The following is a 16,105-nucleotide window of genomic DNA, read 5'->3' on the forward strand; positions in this document are numbered from 1 at the left end:
GGACATGCTTGTTAATTGTTTTGCATCTAAAATTGTTTCTATAAATTCCAAAATTGTATAACGATAATTGTTTCAGTTAATATGCTTCAACAATTAAATAGCAATGGTAAAGGAACTTGAATTATCTGTAATTATTTAATTAGTTTCAATAAAATGATAAATCTTTGAGATATTAACTAAATTTTAATAGTGTGACCTATTAATGGAAGAAATTGATCAAGTGGCATTGCAACAATATAATTAATATAGGTATTTGATAAGGCCAAGTTCTTGACAATATAATCATAATTCCTTGTTAGACCAAATAGATGATCACTAATGGAGTATTAAGTTTTCGATCATCTGATCAAATATTATTTTACCATCTATGTTTAATTTATTTCGCAAGGTGTTATCTATATAACAATAGCGATAAATATATTTTAGTACGATATATTTTTGGATAAAAAACATTTAGGCTTTTAATTTGTAAATAAGCCCATGGACCAAATAAGTTGAAATGAATTTATTTATCTTGCCTCAACTCCAACCAGTCAATTTTTATTTTTCCTTCTCTTCCAACTGTCTTGCATTAATCAGTTGTGGTTGAGTGATAAGTATTCTTTCATTTTTAAACAGAGATAACTGTCTTACATTAATCAACAATTGTTGTGGTGAAGTGATAAGTAATCTTTCATTCTTAACTAGAGGTCTCAGGTTCGAGTCTCTTTGAGTACCAAGTCGACTTTGTTAAAGAGTGTTTTACCCCACAATGTGTGTCAGTGTCAGAGTGAGGAATTTTACAAAGAGTGTCCAGAAATAGCACTACAAAAGCTCTTTTCAAAAAATAGAATTAGTGAGATTTGAACACGTGAGCACTGCCTCATACCAAGCATCTAAAACAATTGGGCTACAACAATTTGTTGTGTTAAGGATATTCAAAATATGTTATTTAATCATTTCATGTATTATTTTACTTGTATATACGATATTTTCTCCGACGAAGACACCCGGACAACCATGTAGCTAAGCCAGTGCTCTCTGTGCAAATCCGAATTCAGTTGGATCATAATGTATTGAACACCGAATGGAGAAAAAGAAAAATAACACTCTTTGTTTGTAAGTTGGACTCGTTTTTAAGTGACAAAAGCGTCTATTTGGGCCTTTAAAACTATGGGTCTGTTTCAAGCCCACTCCATTTTTCTATTTGGGCCGATATCTGATAGAGGCCCATTTGAACTCTTAGATCACTAATTTGTGATAAATTAAGACGAGTCTAGTTTTCTAGTTTCAAATCTCTCCTTTATTACTAAAAACACACACTAGAACGGACAGTTCACCTATATATGGGCGAATTATAACTACCATCTTTCAAAATCGGTCTCCATGTTAACTTCAAATTCATCCAAAATAATACTACACAAATTTTAAAGCTAGTTCACCCACAAATGAGTGAACTACGATTCTCTTTATTAACTCCTCACGTGAATTTATATCTCTTTCTTTCTCAATTTAAGTGTATTGTGAAGTTTTTTTGATACATAAAATCTTGACTTTTTTCAATAATAAAAGTATAAAAAAACTTGAGACTTTTTTCATAAAATAAAATTTTACTATTTATTTGCTTACAACAATAGTAAAAAATTACTGAGGTCGATGTGGACAACAATTCCTCGTATGACCAGTTTTTCTACACAAACTATATTGTTATGTCATGCGACTTGAAGCAATGTCCATTTCATTTCTATGACACCTAGTACTATTGACTCCAACCGTTCTCAAATATTGAGTATTTGCAATTAAATTGAATGGAAAAGGTGACCAATATGACTCATCACAAATTTTTATGGCACGCGCTTTATGCAAACATATTGTGGTTATTATTTTAATATGTAAAAAAATAATGATAACATCTAATTTTTCTTATAACTGGTTGGTAAAGAGTCATCATTCAATTTTACTAAATATCAATTATTGTATCATGGTTTATTATTATAAAAAATATGTAAAATAATAATTAAAAAGTGGGTGGAAAAAAGTACAAATTATAACCATATTTGTATGTCTTCAAATGAATGGAATACATGTTAATGCTTTGATCTATTGAAGATTTCCTTGTTTCTTTGTCTTTGTCCAATCGTCTATGCTTTCATCTAGCAAATAATATAATATAAAATCAATGATAATTAAAATGTGATTTATTAGCTCTCGATGACACAGATAAACCATACGATTTATATTTATGATGAATTTGTTTGATAGATTTAATGACGATGAGAAGGGGATTCATTAGTTCTTGAAGAAGACAAATCATTTTTTTCTCGATATACAAAATAGAGGATTTCACTAAATTGATTATTAGAAAATGTCTAATCAAATCATTTATCACTATTCCAAGTAAAGTTGATTTTTTAAAACTTTAAAATTAACTTTTTTTTGGACTCCATAAGAATTTATTGATATTTCCAATTCATTATAGGCAAAATTTGGTATTAATTTCTTTTATAGAGAAACTCTTTTTTCTAAGTCTCACCATAAAATCCATTTATCATCCTTCTTTAATTTCACGCTAATAATTAATTTACATCTAAATTATATATCTGCCCTTCCGAAATAGTGGAATGATTTATTTTTTACTATATCAATAAGTATATATTTTAATAATATTGTTTTAAAGAGTTGTGTACTTTTAAGTACTTTAATTATTTACAATATATATATAAAAGGAAATTTGCTACTACCCACCATTGAACATGTGTAAAGCAAAGATGCAAGAACAACTGCATAATTTGAGATCTGTTAGTGCATCAATATGATAAGTTAAATATGTTTACAAATGGAGTAGGTTGTATCTAGGGTTTGTGTAGGCCACACTCTATTACTATTTTATTGTCATTATTTTAAAATCCAGAATTTTTGATTGTTTATCGATTCTGAAATCTAAATTCTAGAAAAAATAATTTCTTCAATTTTATATAAATTATTTATATATATTAAATAATTTTTTAGTATAAATACAAAATTTTGATCGAATTTTTGAGCTTTATAGAACGTGTAACTAAAATTACAGCTTCAACCCATATATCAAACTATACACATCAATACGTTGAAAATATATAAATAATAATAATAATAACATTTTATGGCTCTAAAACCTATTCTCAGTCAATAGCTAATCTCAAATAATAATATACGGTTTAATTCACACATCACATATTGTGCCACCACTATCTAACAAAAACCCTATTAATTATATTAAGCAATAAATATACAAGTGGATAGCTTATAAATTAAGGCCACCTCAAAATTTATTTGAATTGAACCTTTAAACAATTCATTTTTCTCCAACTAGAAAGATTCTCTTTTTCTTTTTCTAATTATTATTGCTATACTATCGTTTTCCTCTTTTCCCTTTTCTATCTAACAAAAACCCTATTAATTATATTAAGCAATAAATATACAAGTGGATGGATAGCTTATAAAAGAAGGCCACCTCAAAAATTATTTGAATTGAACCTTTAAACAATTCATTTTTCTCCAACTAGAAAGATTCTCTTTTTCTTTTTCTAATTATTATTGTTATACTATCATTTTCCTCTTTTCCTTTTTTCTTTTCTTTTGTGAGCTGCCATAAATACAGGAACCTTTACATTACAATAAAGTAATACTTCTTTGTTGTTAATTACTTCTCCACTTTTAAATTGACACATATATTAAGAAAATAATTAACGACATAGTGAGTTTACCATTTTACCCCTATTAATTATAAAGTGGATGAAAAGTTTTACATTTTTCAAAGTAATTAGTCATTTAATTGAGGATATAATAGGTAGAAAAATTTATCCTTTCTTGATTTGTCAATATGGATAAGTAATTAGGGACAACTATAAAATAAAAAATGGATAAATAATTAGGGAGAGAGGGAGCACAAATGTTTAATAATAGTATAACTAAAGTGGAATACTTTATATATTATTTAGAGACCAAAACAGAATGTGACTGAACTAGATATAAGCTAAGTCCAAATATACTTTATATATATATATATATATATATATAATGACAATTTCATTACCTCATTAAGTCTCCCTAATAAACAATTGCATTCTTTCGTTTTATATTACCTGACATCAAAAGCAAATCTATGAGGAAGTGAGGTCATGAGGGTGTTCATCCAAATATTCTAGGTAAAAGTTACATTATATATATATATATAAGAGTTTTATTTTTTATTTTTAGTATAGATTTATAGGATTTCGAATCCCCTAAACACAAGATAAGACGTTGATTTAGTGGATTAGGAGGTTCAAAATTCACTTGAGGTTGCAACTTTAAATCCTAAATACTATATTTTTATTTTTCGAACCCAGAAAATTCTGGATCTGTCACTGTCTGACACACCCTTTAAAAAACTTTAATTAGAGGAATATTTTACTAAATCAACCTTATTAACAATGTTTTAGAACTCTAGATTTAATTGTTACTAGTATATGTAGTTATATTTAATACTAAAAGTGATATGGAAGGAAAGCAATAAAAAAATTTGATTTGCTAAAATAGACAAAAAAAACTAAAATATTTATTTGTTATATAAAATCAAATAAAATCAAACGAGAGGAGTCCTATCTCCAACTAAAGTATTGACTTGTTGGAGATGGTCTCTTCCATATCTCCAAGACTCCAACATACACCTATAAACTCCTATCCACCACCCCTTTACCAAAATATAAGTAAAAACTTTATAAGTATCACTTATAAGTTATAACTATTAATAACAACAACTCAATATAATTTGTCCCACAAATGAAATTTGAAGAGTTAGAAATATATGTAAATATACTTTTATTTTGTGTGACTTGTTATATATATATAGAGAGAGAATTTGAAATTGCTGCATTTTGAACTGAGAATTTCTTAAAAACAGTCTCTATATCTCTACAAGGTAGTAGTAAAATCTGCATACATTATATCCTCTTCAGATCCCACTTATAAAACTTCACGGGATATTATTGTTGTTTTTTTATTTGGTTTTCCACTCAATGTCCGGTACCCACATTGGAGCTCGACTAAATCAGAATTCGCATTGAGAAGTCTCACATTAAGGGGTAAAACGCTCTCTTACAAAGACAACTTCATAACCAAGGAAACTCAAATCCGAGACCTCTAAGTTAAGATTGAAAGAGTACTTATCATTCAACCACAACCCTTGTTGATATATTATTGTTATATTACCTTTATTTTGTGTGAGATAAAAACATTATCTCCGATGAAAAAACATTATCACTATTTTAAAAAATAAAAATAAAAATTGTAAGATAAATTTTCTTTTCAACCTAACACATCCCAAAACCTTATCCCAACAAAAGGAGAAGGAAAACTTTTAACAAAGAGAAAAAAGAAAAAGATAGGAAAGTGTACTTATTTAGCCAAGTAGTAGTAGTATGATAAATCCCCCCATAAATATCAATATCAACATAATGTGAAGGTAATAAAGTTAGTTGGACCATATATGCCACTTTTACTTTAATTTAATTTGCTCATGTTGAGCTGTCCCATCGAATTCTTGACTTTATTCATTCAAAGGTAAGCCACCTTCTTATCTCGATAAGTTCAATTCCAGCTCTATACCTCATTTCTTACTAATCCCCTCAACTTGTACCACCTACCATCACTTACGTATATTATTTAATTGTTATATTACGATTTTTGAGAGTTTATTTAATTAATTGATTACATTAATTTGATATTTTAGAATAAAAATTAGATAGTTAAATACTATATGAAAATTTCTATTTGTTGTAATTTTTTCATATCAATATAATAAAGAAAAAGAAATACATCTTAAAGTGTCAGTTAAAATTTATATGATTTAACTCTCCAAAAGAAAAGTATGACAAATAAAAAAACGACGGAGGGTTACCCTTTAATAAACCTCTTTGAAAATGCATAAATTTATTTATTCTTTCAGAAAAAGAATTCATTATAAGCATAAAATGAGAAAAATATTAATTAATGCACTTTCGATAAGTAATTTGAAACATCTATTTATAATAAGTTGGACAACTAATAAAAATATATTAATAAGTCATATGAGGTATCTATTCATAGTAAATTGAACAATTAATATGAAATGCAGAAAGTATAGTTGATCTTAAAATAAAAATACGTTAAATATGCCGTTAATCAAAAAGGAAAAAAATCATTTTTTTACCATTTGTAGAAAAGGAAGAATTTTTGTACATCGATAATAAAACATGATTATTATTTTTCCCCAAATATTATATTTATTAAATTTGACAGGTTTATAATAATTGACTTGCTTTATCTTTTTGCTACTAACACCGTCACCGTTATCTAACGGCGTTTGGTACCTTTGTGTAACGGTTGTAACTAGTGCAGGTCATTTCTCATCAACCCTTATCAAAATTATTATCTTGTTAAGAAGCTCTCAATCAAAGTGCCCTTTTCTCTTCATTCTCCTTTTTACGTCACCGCCTCTCATTTCTCATAACTTTTTTTTTTCGCAGATTCAGAGTATTTTATAAGGTATTCTTGAAAAAAAATTGGATCTTTAGTTACTTTTTACTGAAATTTGTAGTTTTTATGTGTTTTGTTTTGTGGGGTTGTGTTTTTTTCTTATTTTTTTATGATGTTATATATTGTAGGATTGTTTGGAATCAAGAATTGGTGTTCTGGTTTTGGAATCAGGTATTCTTGAGAAAAAAAAATTGGATCTTTACTTGTTTTTTTACTGAAATTTGTAATTTTTATGTGTAATTGGTTTGTGGGGTTGTGTATTTTTCTTATTTTTTGTGATGTTATATGTTGTAGGATTGTTTGGAATCAAGGATTGGTGTTCTGGTTTTGGAATCAGGTATTCTTGAAAAGTTCTGATTTTGGATCTTTACTGAAAAAATTATAGTTTGTATGTGTTATTCATTTGTGGGGTTGTTTGTTTACTTGAGTTTTTTTTTAATGATACAGATTGTAGGCTTTGGTGTGAAATCAAGAATTGGTGTTCTGGTTTTGGAATCAGGTATTCTTGAGAAGTTCTCATTTTGGATCTTTACTGAAATTTGTAGTTTGTATGTGTAATTCATTTGTGGGGTTCTTTGTTTAATTGAATTTTTTAAATGATACAGATTGTAGGCTTTGTTTGGAATCAAGAAATGGTGTTTTGAACTTGGAAAGGTTGAATCTTTAGTGGGTATTTGATGAATTGTTTGATAAAGTTGTGAGTTTTCTGGTATGGGTGTGTGTGAAAAGCATTGGGAAGTGGTTTATATGGTTCTTTGGTTATCTGTTTTGGCTGGAATTTGAAGGATTTTGAATCTGGGTTGTTTGATTCAAGGTTTTTGAATCGTGAGTTGTCTAATTCTTTGTGGATATGTGGATGAGGTGGTCATGGTTATGTTACTAAGTGGTAGTTGTGGTGGAAATTTTGTTCCAGATAGGCTGATCCAGGATTTAGAGTCGGTTAGTTGGGAGTGGATTCCTTATAGTATGTTTATGCATTTTCAAGATCCCTTTTCACATGTATACTTGGTTAGAACTGAAAGCAGTAGGTTCCATTGAACCCTGTGCTAAGGGCTAGAGGCACCTCTACGACCACCCCGAATAATAGGAAATGCTTGCAAAGGGGAAAATGGGTGAAGATCTTCTAACAACCTTAACCATTGAAAGCAATCATTTGTCCACCCTCTTGTCCATGGATTCCGGTTCATCTTCTCATGATGAAATGGAGAGGGAGTTGATCCGGACTGTTAACCATTTACAGCCACCTGATATTAATCTCCCACTCGAGCCCAGCCCTCCTCCTCCTTCGTGGAATGATACATGTGATATGCTAGATGTAGGCCTTGGTTCCCAACATTATGAGGTTGAGACGAATATTAGTGTCACAAAGATTGGGAAGAAGTGTGCCAAGCGGCTTGATAGTATTTGGGGAGCTTGGTTTTTCTTCACTTTTTACTTTAAGCCAGCTCTGAATGAGAAGTCAAAGGGTAAGATTATTCGTGAGAGTAACGGGGTTTCTCGGTATGATAAATTGGATCTGAAGCAGGATGTTTTCCTTGTTCAGCATGATATGGAGAATATGTACATGTGGGTTTTCAAGGACAGGCCTGAAAATGCTCTTGGGAAGATGCAATTGAGGAGTTACATGAACGGGCATTCACGCCAGGGGGAGAGCCCCTTTCCTTTCACTGCAGAGAAAGGTTTTGCTCGATCTCACAAAATGCAGAGGAAACATTACAGAGGTCTTTCCAACCCTCAGTGCCTTCATGGAATTGAAGTTGTTAGGTCACCTAATCTTACAGGTCTTGATAAGGAGGAGCAAAAGAAGTGGATGGAGCTTACAGGCCGAGACATGAATTTTTCGATTCCTTCTGAAGCCAGTGACTTTGAGTCATGGAGGTGCCTTCCGCATACAGAATTTGAGCTTGAACGGTCTCCTGCATTGAAGAACAACGCAATTCCTCGTCCAGAGAGATTGTTGAATGGATCAAGTCTGAATCTATCTACTCGATCTGCAAACCATGTAAATGGAGAAGGACTAAACATTTTGGCTGTCTGCAACAAGAGGAAGAAAAATGGATTTACTCGAGGAAACAATGACGATTGCTGTTTGCCTAATAGTCAACATCCTGAGAGGCTTACGGATATCCATCCAATTAGCCCACCCTGGCTAAGAGATTTTTCTGGTGCTATGCAAGTGGCATCTGGTCCTGTTACAGCTGCAAAAACTATTTATGAAGACGACGCAGGGTTCTTGATACTTGTTAGCATGCCTTTTGTGGATCTAAAAAGTGTCAAAGTTACTTGGAGAAACACCATCTCTCACGGGATTGTGAAGATATCTTGTATCAGCACTGGATGTATCCCCATCATCAAAAGACAAAACAGGACTTTCAAGCTATCAGATCCATCTCCGGAGCACTGCCCTTCAGGGGAATTTGTCAGGGAAATCCCTCTTAGGACTCGCATTCCAGAAGACGCAAAACTAGAAGCATATGGAGATGAAACTGGAACTATGCTTGAAATTCATGTGCCTAAGCAGCGTGTAGGACCAGAAGAGCACGAGGTTCTAGTGTGCCTTCGCCCCTCGCCTTGGACCACACATGCATATGTTGATTTGACAGAAGCAATGGCTTGAAAATCAGTGGATGCTCGCTCTCTTAGGTAGTAGTTACTATTATTTACTGACCTCAATGGAAATGATATTTATATTTTCTTCTAATTCAATCAGGAAAGATTCGTTTTCTTTCCCCACTCATCAACCAATGTGGAACAGAAGATGCTATTTTTGCATGCCCTCAATGTCCACACCATTTTGTTCCTGCTACTCTTGATCCTTTATTGCCATCGTTAACAACTTCATACTGTTGTTCTTATCGTTGAATGGTATTTGTGCTTAAATCTGTCTCTATTCGTCATGTCGTGTGTTTCGTTTTCTGTATAACATACTGATCATTATGTATATCTCAAGAGAAAGCTGTTCATCTTAGGACTCACATTCCAGAAGACGACTTACTGCATTGAGATTTTTCATCTTTTGGTACATCTGTCTCTCAGAACTTGAGAGGAAGTTGTGCTATTATTATCGAGATAACTCGAACTGCAGCAATGCACAACTTATGTGTTTACATCATTCTAACTTATTTGATTTGAACAAGGACAAGGTAGACTTGAAAAAGTTTAACAACTTTGCATTTCAACAAGCTAGAAGAATAAACTTTGTAAGAAAGATGTATCTATTCAATTTTTGAATAAGCTAGTCTTGAATATGCATTCAAGCCTGATCAATTCTGGTACTCTCATATTGATTTAGCTGATAGGGATGGCAATTGGGGCGGGACGGGCAGGGCACACCCTTGACAGGACAGGGTAGAGGAACAATTAAATGGGGCGGGGCAGGGAAGGGCTGGGCCAATCTTATTTATTTAAAATACATGATGAGGCAAGGCGGGTAATGGGTTCATCGTATGATGTAAGAAGACTTTAAACGGGTCAGGATAGAGCACGTCAAAATCTTAACAGGTCAAAGTTGCCAGCTCTACTGCCATCTCTATATAGTTATCTGTGATAATAAAGTTTGGTATCCTGGCAACTTTGGCTTAAAGTTAATGGGGTAGGTCGATGCACGGAATATGATGAAATATTCTAGAATTTAGCTTTAGCTTGGAATAAAAGCCAACCAAATGAAGTATATAAATTTTGTCTCAAGTTTAATTGTAGATATCCCATTAAACTTGAATTTTTTTTATCCCACTTCTCAAGTAGTATAAATTAATCCAAGAACTAAAATCTCGGAATAATTTTGTTCGAGAATCAAATGACTAGAGTCCAATTCGGGTGCTAGTAATGGTTTTATTGGTTTTGGTATGCAAAATTGATATGTACATAAATTTAAGAATTGGTTTTGGTATGCAAAATTGATATGTACATGAATCTAAGAATTATAATCCGAAGACTATAATGAAGCTAACTCGAATGAAGAATCTTTTCAAGGAGTAACCCCAAGTAGAAGTTATTTAATGATGTAATCCGCAAATCAGCAATTACATCACTTTACTAGCTTGATGCCGGAAATTGAAGAAGATCTGATTCACCAATAGGCCAAGAAGCAATATATATTTTCAATAACCCGATTTCCTCCATAAATTCTCCGATCATTTGCTTCATTGGTTACAACGGTGGCTTAATGTTTTCATTATTTAATCGTTTAGACTTCTCTAATAAACTCAATTCCAATATAAACACAGTCAACTTCAAGAGGAGGAAAACAATTTTTCTCTAGTGTTTTGCGTCTATTCTCACTTAGCTTAATAATTTCTGGTTGCAGCGTTCTAAATTTAGAGATGTGTGAATGTCCATAGGAAATAAAAGAAAAAGCAAAGGGATATCAGAAGTGATCTACATGAAAGAAAGTTGCATAAAACTCATAAACAAGCACAGAGAAAATGTTAAACACAAACTGGAAAAGACTAGACTGGATGAAATATCAAGGATATTTCTACATACAAAACAAGTTTAGACAACTACAACTACACTACATCTTATTTCTACTACTAAGAACTAGATTTCATCATAATCTTAAGCTTAATCAACTTCTTCAATCTTAGGGCCTGCACCAGCACCGCTAGCACCGGCTGAAGGGCCATCTTCATCCATGCCACCAGCCATGTCAGGACCACCAGCACCACCCTGGTACATCTTCGCGATAATGGGGTTGCATATGCTCTCAAGCTCCTTCATCTTGTCCTCAAATTCATCAGCCTCCGCGAGTTGATTCCCATCAAGCCACTGAATCGCCTGCTCAACCGAATCTTCTATCTTCTGCTTCTCCTCAGGAGAAAGCTTCGAAGCGATCTTCTCATCCTTGATGGTGTTCCTCATGTTGTATGCATAATTTTCCAAGGCATTCTTGGCTTCCACTTTCTTCTTGTGCTCTTCGTCTTCAGCTTTGTACCTCTCAGCTTCTTGAACCATTTTCTCAATCTCATCTTTAGATAGTCTTCCTTTGTCATTGGTGATGGTGATCTTGTTTTTCTGGCCAGTTGTTTTATCCTCAGCAGAGACATTCAAAATACCATTCGCATCAATGTCGAAGCATACAGTGATTTGGGGGACACCTCTTGGTGCTGGAGGAATGCCAGTGAGTTCAAATTTCCCTAGCAAGTTGTTATCTCTGGTCCTGGCTCTTTCACCTTCATAAACTTGAATCAACACACCAGGTTGATTGTCTGAGTAGGTCGAAAACACCTGCTCTTTCTTAGTCGGAATCGTGGTGTTCCTTGGAATCAAGGTGGTCATGACACCTCCAGCGGTCTCCAGACCGAGGGAAAGAGGTGTAACATCCAACAGCAAAAGGTCCTGGACTTTTTCATTCCCTTCACCACTCAAGATTGCAGCTTGCACAGCAGCTCCATATGCAACAGCCTCGTCCGGGTTGATGCTCTTACAGAGTTCCTTCCCGTTAAAGAAGTCCTGCAACAACTGTTGCACCTTTGGAATTCTAGTAGAGCCACCAACAAGAACAATATCATGAACACCACTCTTGTCAATTTTAGCATCCCTCAAACACTTCTCAACAGGCTCCATACATTTCCTGAAAAGATCCATGTTGAGCTCCTCAAACCGAGCACGAGTAATCGTCGTGTAGAAATCAATTCCCTCATATAGAGAATCAATTTCAATAGTTGTCTGAGCAGTGGATGAGAGTGTTCTCTTAGCTCTTTCACATGCAGTTCTTAATCTCCTAAGAGCTCTAGGATTCCCACTGATGTCCTTTTTGTGCTTCCTCTTGAATTCTTGAACAAAGTGATTAACCATCCTGTTGTCAAAATCTTCTCCACCAAGATGAGTATCACCAGCAGTGGCTTTCACTTCAAAAATACCTTCTTCAATGGTAAGTAGTGAGACATCAAATGTACCACCACCCAAGTCAAAAATAAGCACAGTCTTCTCCCCTGTACTGCTTGATTTCTTATCAAGTCCATATGCAATTGCAGCAGCAGTAGGCTCGTTGATAATACGCATAACATTGAGCCCAGAAATAGTTCCAGCATCCTTAGTAGCCTGACGTTGAGAGTCATTGAAGTAAGCAGGCACAGTAACAACAGCATTCTTTATTGTTATTCCAAGAAAAGCCTCAGCAATCTCCTTCATCTTAATAAGAACCATGGAGGAGATTTCTTCTGCGGAGAACTCTTTTTCTTCACCTTTGTAATTGACAACAATCATAGGCTTGTCAGCAGGTCCTGGGATGACCTTGAAAGGCCAAAGCTTCATGTCACTCTGTACTGATGGGTCACTGAATCTCCTACCAATTAATCGCTTGGCATCTGCAATCAAATTATAAAAGATTTCAGCATGAATTCAAACATAATTACTTTCTTTCTTACTTGAAACTTCAATTGAACAGATAATTTGGGTAAGCTAAAAAATTGTCAGTGGCTACAGCGGAGTAAATATAGCATACAAAAACAAGAATTTATTATCGTTGATATTTTTGCCTAACATGGTTAAGCTGGACGAATTTGCCAGATTCCACTTCTATAAACTTAAATTGAACACTCTTCATTGTTATGGTACTATATAAACTAACAAAAAAACCAGGGCAGAGCTACAATTACTTATGATCAACAGACCATAAGTTGAAAATGCAGATACAAATCAGGACCTAGCTTTGATGAACTGATGAAACAGGGAAGATATACAGTTTTACTCACCCTAAATTTATGTTTTCGAAAATCTAGCTTAATAGGTATAAATGATTAGTCGAGAACCTAATCAAATTCAAAATTCATGAACTCAAATCCTTGCTCCAATATACTAAACATAAGCTCAAAATCCTAGCTCAAATACTGAACATAAACTCAAAATCCTAATTCGAATACTGAACGAGAATCATGAATTTCCAGAACTTACCGAAAACAGTGTTAGTAGGGTTCATAGCAACTTGATTCTTAGCAGCATCTCCAATCAATCGCTCCGTATCAGTAAACGCCACATACGACGGCGTAGTCCTGTTCCCTTGATCATTAGCAATAATCTCAACTCGATCATGCTGCCATACACCAACACACGAATACGTTGTTCCGAGATCAATTCCGATCGCCGGTCCTTCACCTTTTCCGGCCATTTTCAAACTTTTTCACAACAATATAAGAAGAAAACAGAGTAATTTTTTAACTACTAAAGCAAAGTATCACAGAATTACAGATCGTTTTTGGTATAATGTTAATGAAAATGGAAAAAATGAGAAGAGTATAAATAGTTGAAATGAGTCTCTCGAAGTTTCTAGGTAACCGTAGATTGGATACAAAAACGGTGAGTTTTGGTGATGAATGTTTTTTTTTTGACCAATTGCTTGTAGCTTCTGGTAAGTTCTGGAGATTTCTCTACAGTTCTAGACGTGTTTCATAATGCTTCGCTCAATTTTCTTACTTTTTCCTCTAACATTTTAATTTTAAATGTTAATATATGCATTTAATTATATTAAATTTAAACCTATAAAAATAATTTTGAACTTTACTTTAAATTCAACATGTTAGCCCGTTCAAAATAAATGTTGTGAGCTTGTAAAATTGAGTTAATTATTCAAGATATGTATATATACTGATTTGTGTCGAGCGTATGAACAAAATTTATATTGATATTTGAGGGAAAATGTGATACATATAATGTGCATGATATTCTTAATGATGTGAAATATTTTCTGAAAGAATTATGCGGAATTTGTTCATAACAGACAATATTATATCTTAGTAAAAGTATTTTAAAGTTGTTTTAGTTAACAATTTTGAATTTCAAATGATAAACTCATTTTGTTAATTCCAAGATGTTGGTTTATACTAGATATGTCAATGTCACGTATTAGATGATAGTGCACATTAATTAATAAAAATAAAAACTTATTATACAACCAACAAAAATTACTTAACATGCTTAATTTTAAATGGAGAAACTATCTAATTACATAAATATCTTTACTATGTTTACCAATTCACGATCTCTATAATTTAAACTAATTATATTTTATATCACTAATTAACAATTTTTTGTCAGATACACTTAAATATATATTTTTATATGCATTTAAGTAAATTAAAATTTACCAAAAGTAAGAATTGGGGCATTCCGAGAATTGAACTCGGGACCTCTCGCACCCTAAGCGAGAATCATACCACTAGACCAAATGCCCATTTTGTTTCTTTTATATCACTTGATCTTATTTGATATTAAACAATATAAATAAGAAATGTTCCATTTCTTGATATAAACATATATTTAATATATTTTAAGCTATTGGATAAAAACTCCAAAATTAGGTTCATGGAAAGAGGTTGGTGTTAGAGAAAATGATCAAAATGGTCCTTAATGTATGGGCTTTGATTCCATTTGGTCCTTAATGTATGGACTTGATGGAAATGGTCCTTTATGTATCATAAATTGTGATCAATTTGGTCCTTAACCTTAAAATTAATTTATTTATTTTTTGCCGTCAAAATACACGGAATATGTAAAAGATGCGCTTGTTCAAGACTTTCCTTCCCCTGTTTCCAAAAATTCCAAAAGGGCAAAATCGCTCCTGACGGAGCACTTTTCTTCTGACAAAATTGACGTCGTTACTCTTTTAAAAAACATAAAAATCGCTGCCGGTCCAAAATTTTTTTCTTTTTTCTTTAAAATCGTTGTTGTGAAAAAAAAATTAACAACGCTGCCCCAGTAGCATCTAAAAAATAGAAATAGCTACTATAGCAGCCATTTTCTTAAAAAAGTTTTAATTTTTTTTTATTAAAAAATTCCCAAGGCGAGGACTGCTTAAAAAAATAATGGGAAATCGCTCCATGTGTAGCGATTTTAGTTTTTTTTTTTTAATGGCAACGATTATTTAAAAAAAAATCAACTAAAATCGCTACACGTGGAGTGATTTCCCATTATTTTTTAAGCAATCCTCGCCTCGAGAATTTTTAATAATTTTTTTTTTTACTTTTTTAAGAAAATGGCTGCTATAGCAGTTATTTCTATTTTTTAAACGTTGTTGGGGCAGCATTGTTAAAAAAAAAAATCACAGCAGCAATTTTAAAGAAAAAAGAAAAAAAATTTGGATCGGCAGCGATTTTATGTTTTTTAAAGGAGTAACGGCATAAATTTTGTCAGAAGAAAATCGCTCTGTCATGAGCGATTTTGCCCTTTTGGTTAAAAAAAAATTGATGTGCCCTTTTGGAATTTTTGGAAACAGGGAAAGGAAAGTCTTGAAGGAGCGCATCTTTTACATATTCCGTGTATTTTGACGGCAAAAAAAAAATATATTAATTTTAGGGTGAAGGACCAAATTGATCACAATTTATGATACATAAAGGACCATTTCCATCAAGTCCATACATTAAGGACCAAATGGAATCAAAGCCATACATTAAGGACCATTTTGATCATTTTCTCTAGAGAAAATATATTCAATCACCAAAGTGATAGATCAGTGAAGACAAAGGATTGGACTTGACAAGCATACATTTCATTCGATAAACCTACACACTATTTTTAGTTAAGAAATCAAATTATAATCAATCTGAATTCATAAATAATTTCATTATTTATTATTGAAGCTCCTAAAAAGAAT

The 16,105-nt window shown here is 32.6% G+C and overlaps 2 protein-coding genes and 1 non-coding gene across 6 annotated transcripts; 1 reads left to right on the forward strand and 2 right to left on the reverse strand.

Moving 5' to 3' along the window:
- The first annotated feature begins 6,643 nt into the window (after nucleotides 1-6,643).
- Nucleotides 6,644-9,322, forward strand: LOC125818534 (uncharacterized). Of its 4 annotated transcripts, XM_049498016.1 has the most exons (3): nucleotides 6,745-6,853; nucleotides 6,964-7,015; nucleotides 7,122-9,322. In XM_049498016.1, the coding sequence occupies exon 3, from the start codon at nucleotides 7,607-7,609 to the stop codon at nucleotides 9,131-9,133; it is 1,527 nt and encodes a 508-aa protein (XP_049353973.1). In that variant the 5' UTR covers nucleotides 6,745-6,853; nucleotides 6,964-7,015; nucleotides 7,122-7,606; the 3' UTR covers nucleotides 9,134-9,322. The 4 variants fall into 4 exon arrangements, with proteins under 4 accessions (XP_049353976.1, XP_049353974.1, XP_049353975.1 ...); XM_049498019.1 differs by lacking the exons at nucleotides 6,745-6,853; nucleotides 6,964-7,015 and adding an exon at nucleotides 6,644-6,687 and having other exon boundaries at nucleotides 7,016-9,322; XM_049498017.1 differs by lacking the exons at nucleotides 6,745-6,853; nucleotides 6,964-7,015 and adding an exon at nucleotides 6,647-6,687.
- Nucleotides 9,323-10,894: 1,572 nt separating this feature from the next.
- LOC125818607 (heat shock cognate 70 kDa protein 2-like) lies at nucleotides 10,895-13,707 on the reverse strand. Its single transcript, XM_049498104.1, has 2 exons — nucleotides 13,411-13,707; nucleotides 10,895-12,824 (listed from the first exon to the last, which is right to left on the reverse strand). Exons 1-2 carry the CDS (start codon nucleotides 13,622-13,624, stop codon nucleotides 11,080-11,082), a joined length of 1,959 nt encoding a protein of 652 aa, XP_049354061.1. The 5' UTR covers nucleotides 13,625-13,707; the 3' UTR covers nucleotides 10,895-11,079.
- A 907-nt stretch (nucleotides 13,708-14,614) lies between these two features.
- Nucleotides 14,615-14,686, reverse strand: TRNAP-AGG (transfer RNA proline (anticodon AGG)). The gene has a single exon. It is a non-coding gene; the product is annotated as a tRNA-Pro (tRNA).
- Nucleotides 14,687-16,105: the final 1,419 nt, after the last annotated feature.

The sequence above is a fragment of the Solanum verrucosum genome, unplaced genomic scaffold (genome assembly GCF_900185275.1).
Source record: "Solanum verrucosum unplaced genomic scaffold, falcon-dt-bn FXZP01000252.1, whole genome shotgun sequence".
In the NCBI taxonomy this organism is placed as follows: Eukaryota; Viridiplantae; Streptophyta; class Magnoliopsida; order Solanales; family Solanaceae; genus Solanum; species Solanum verrucosum.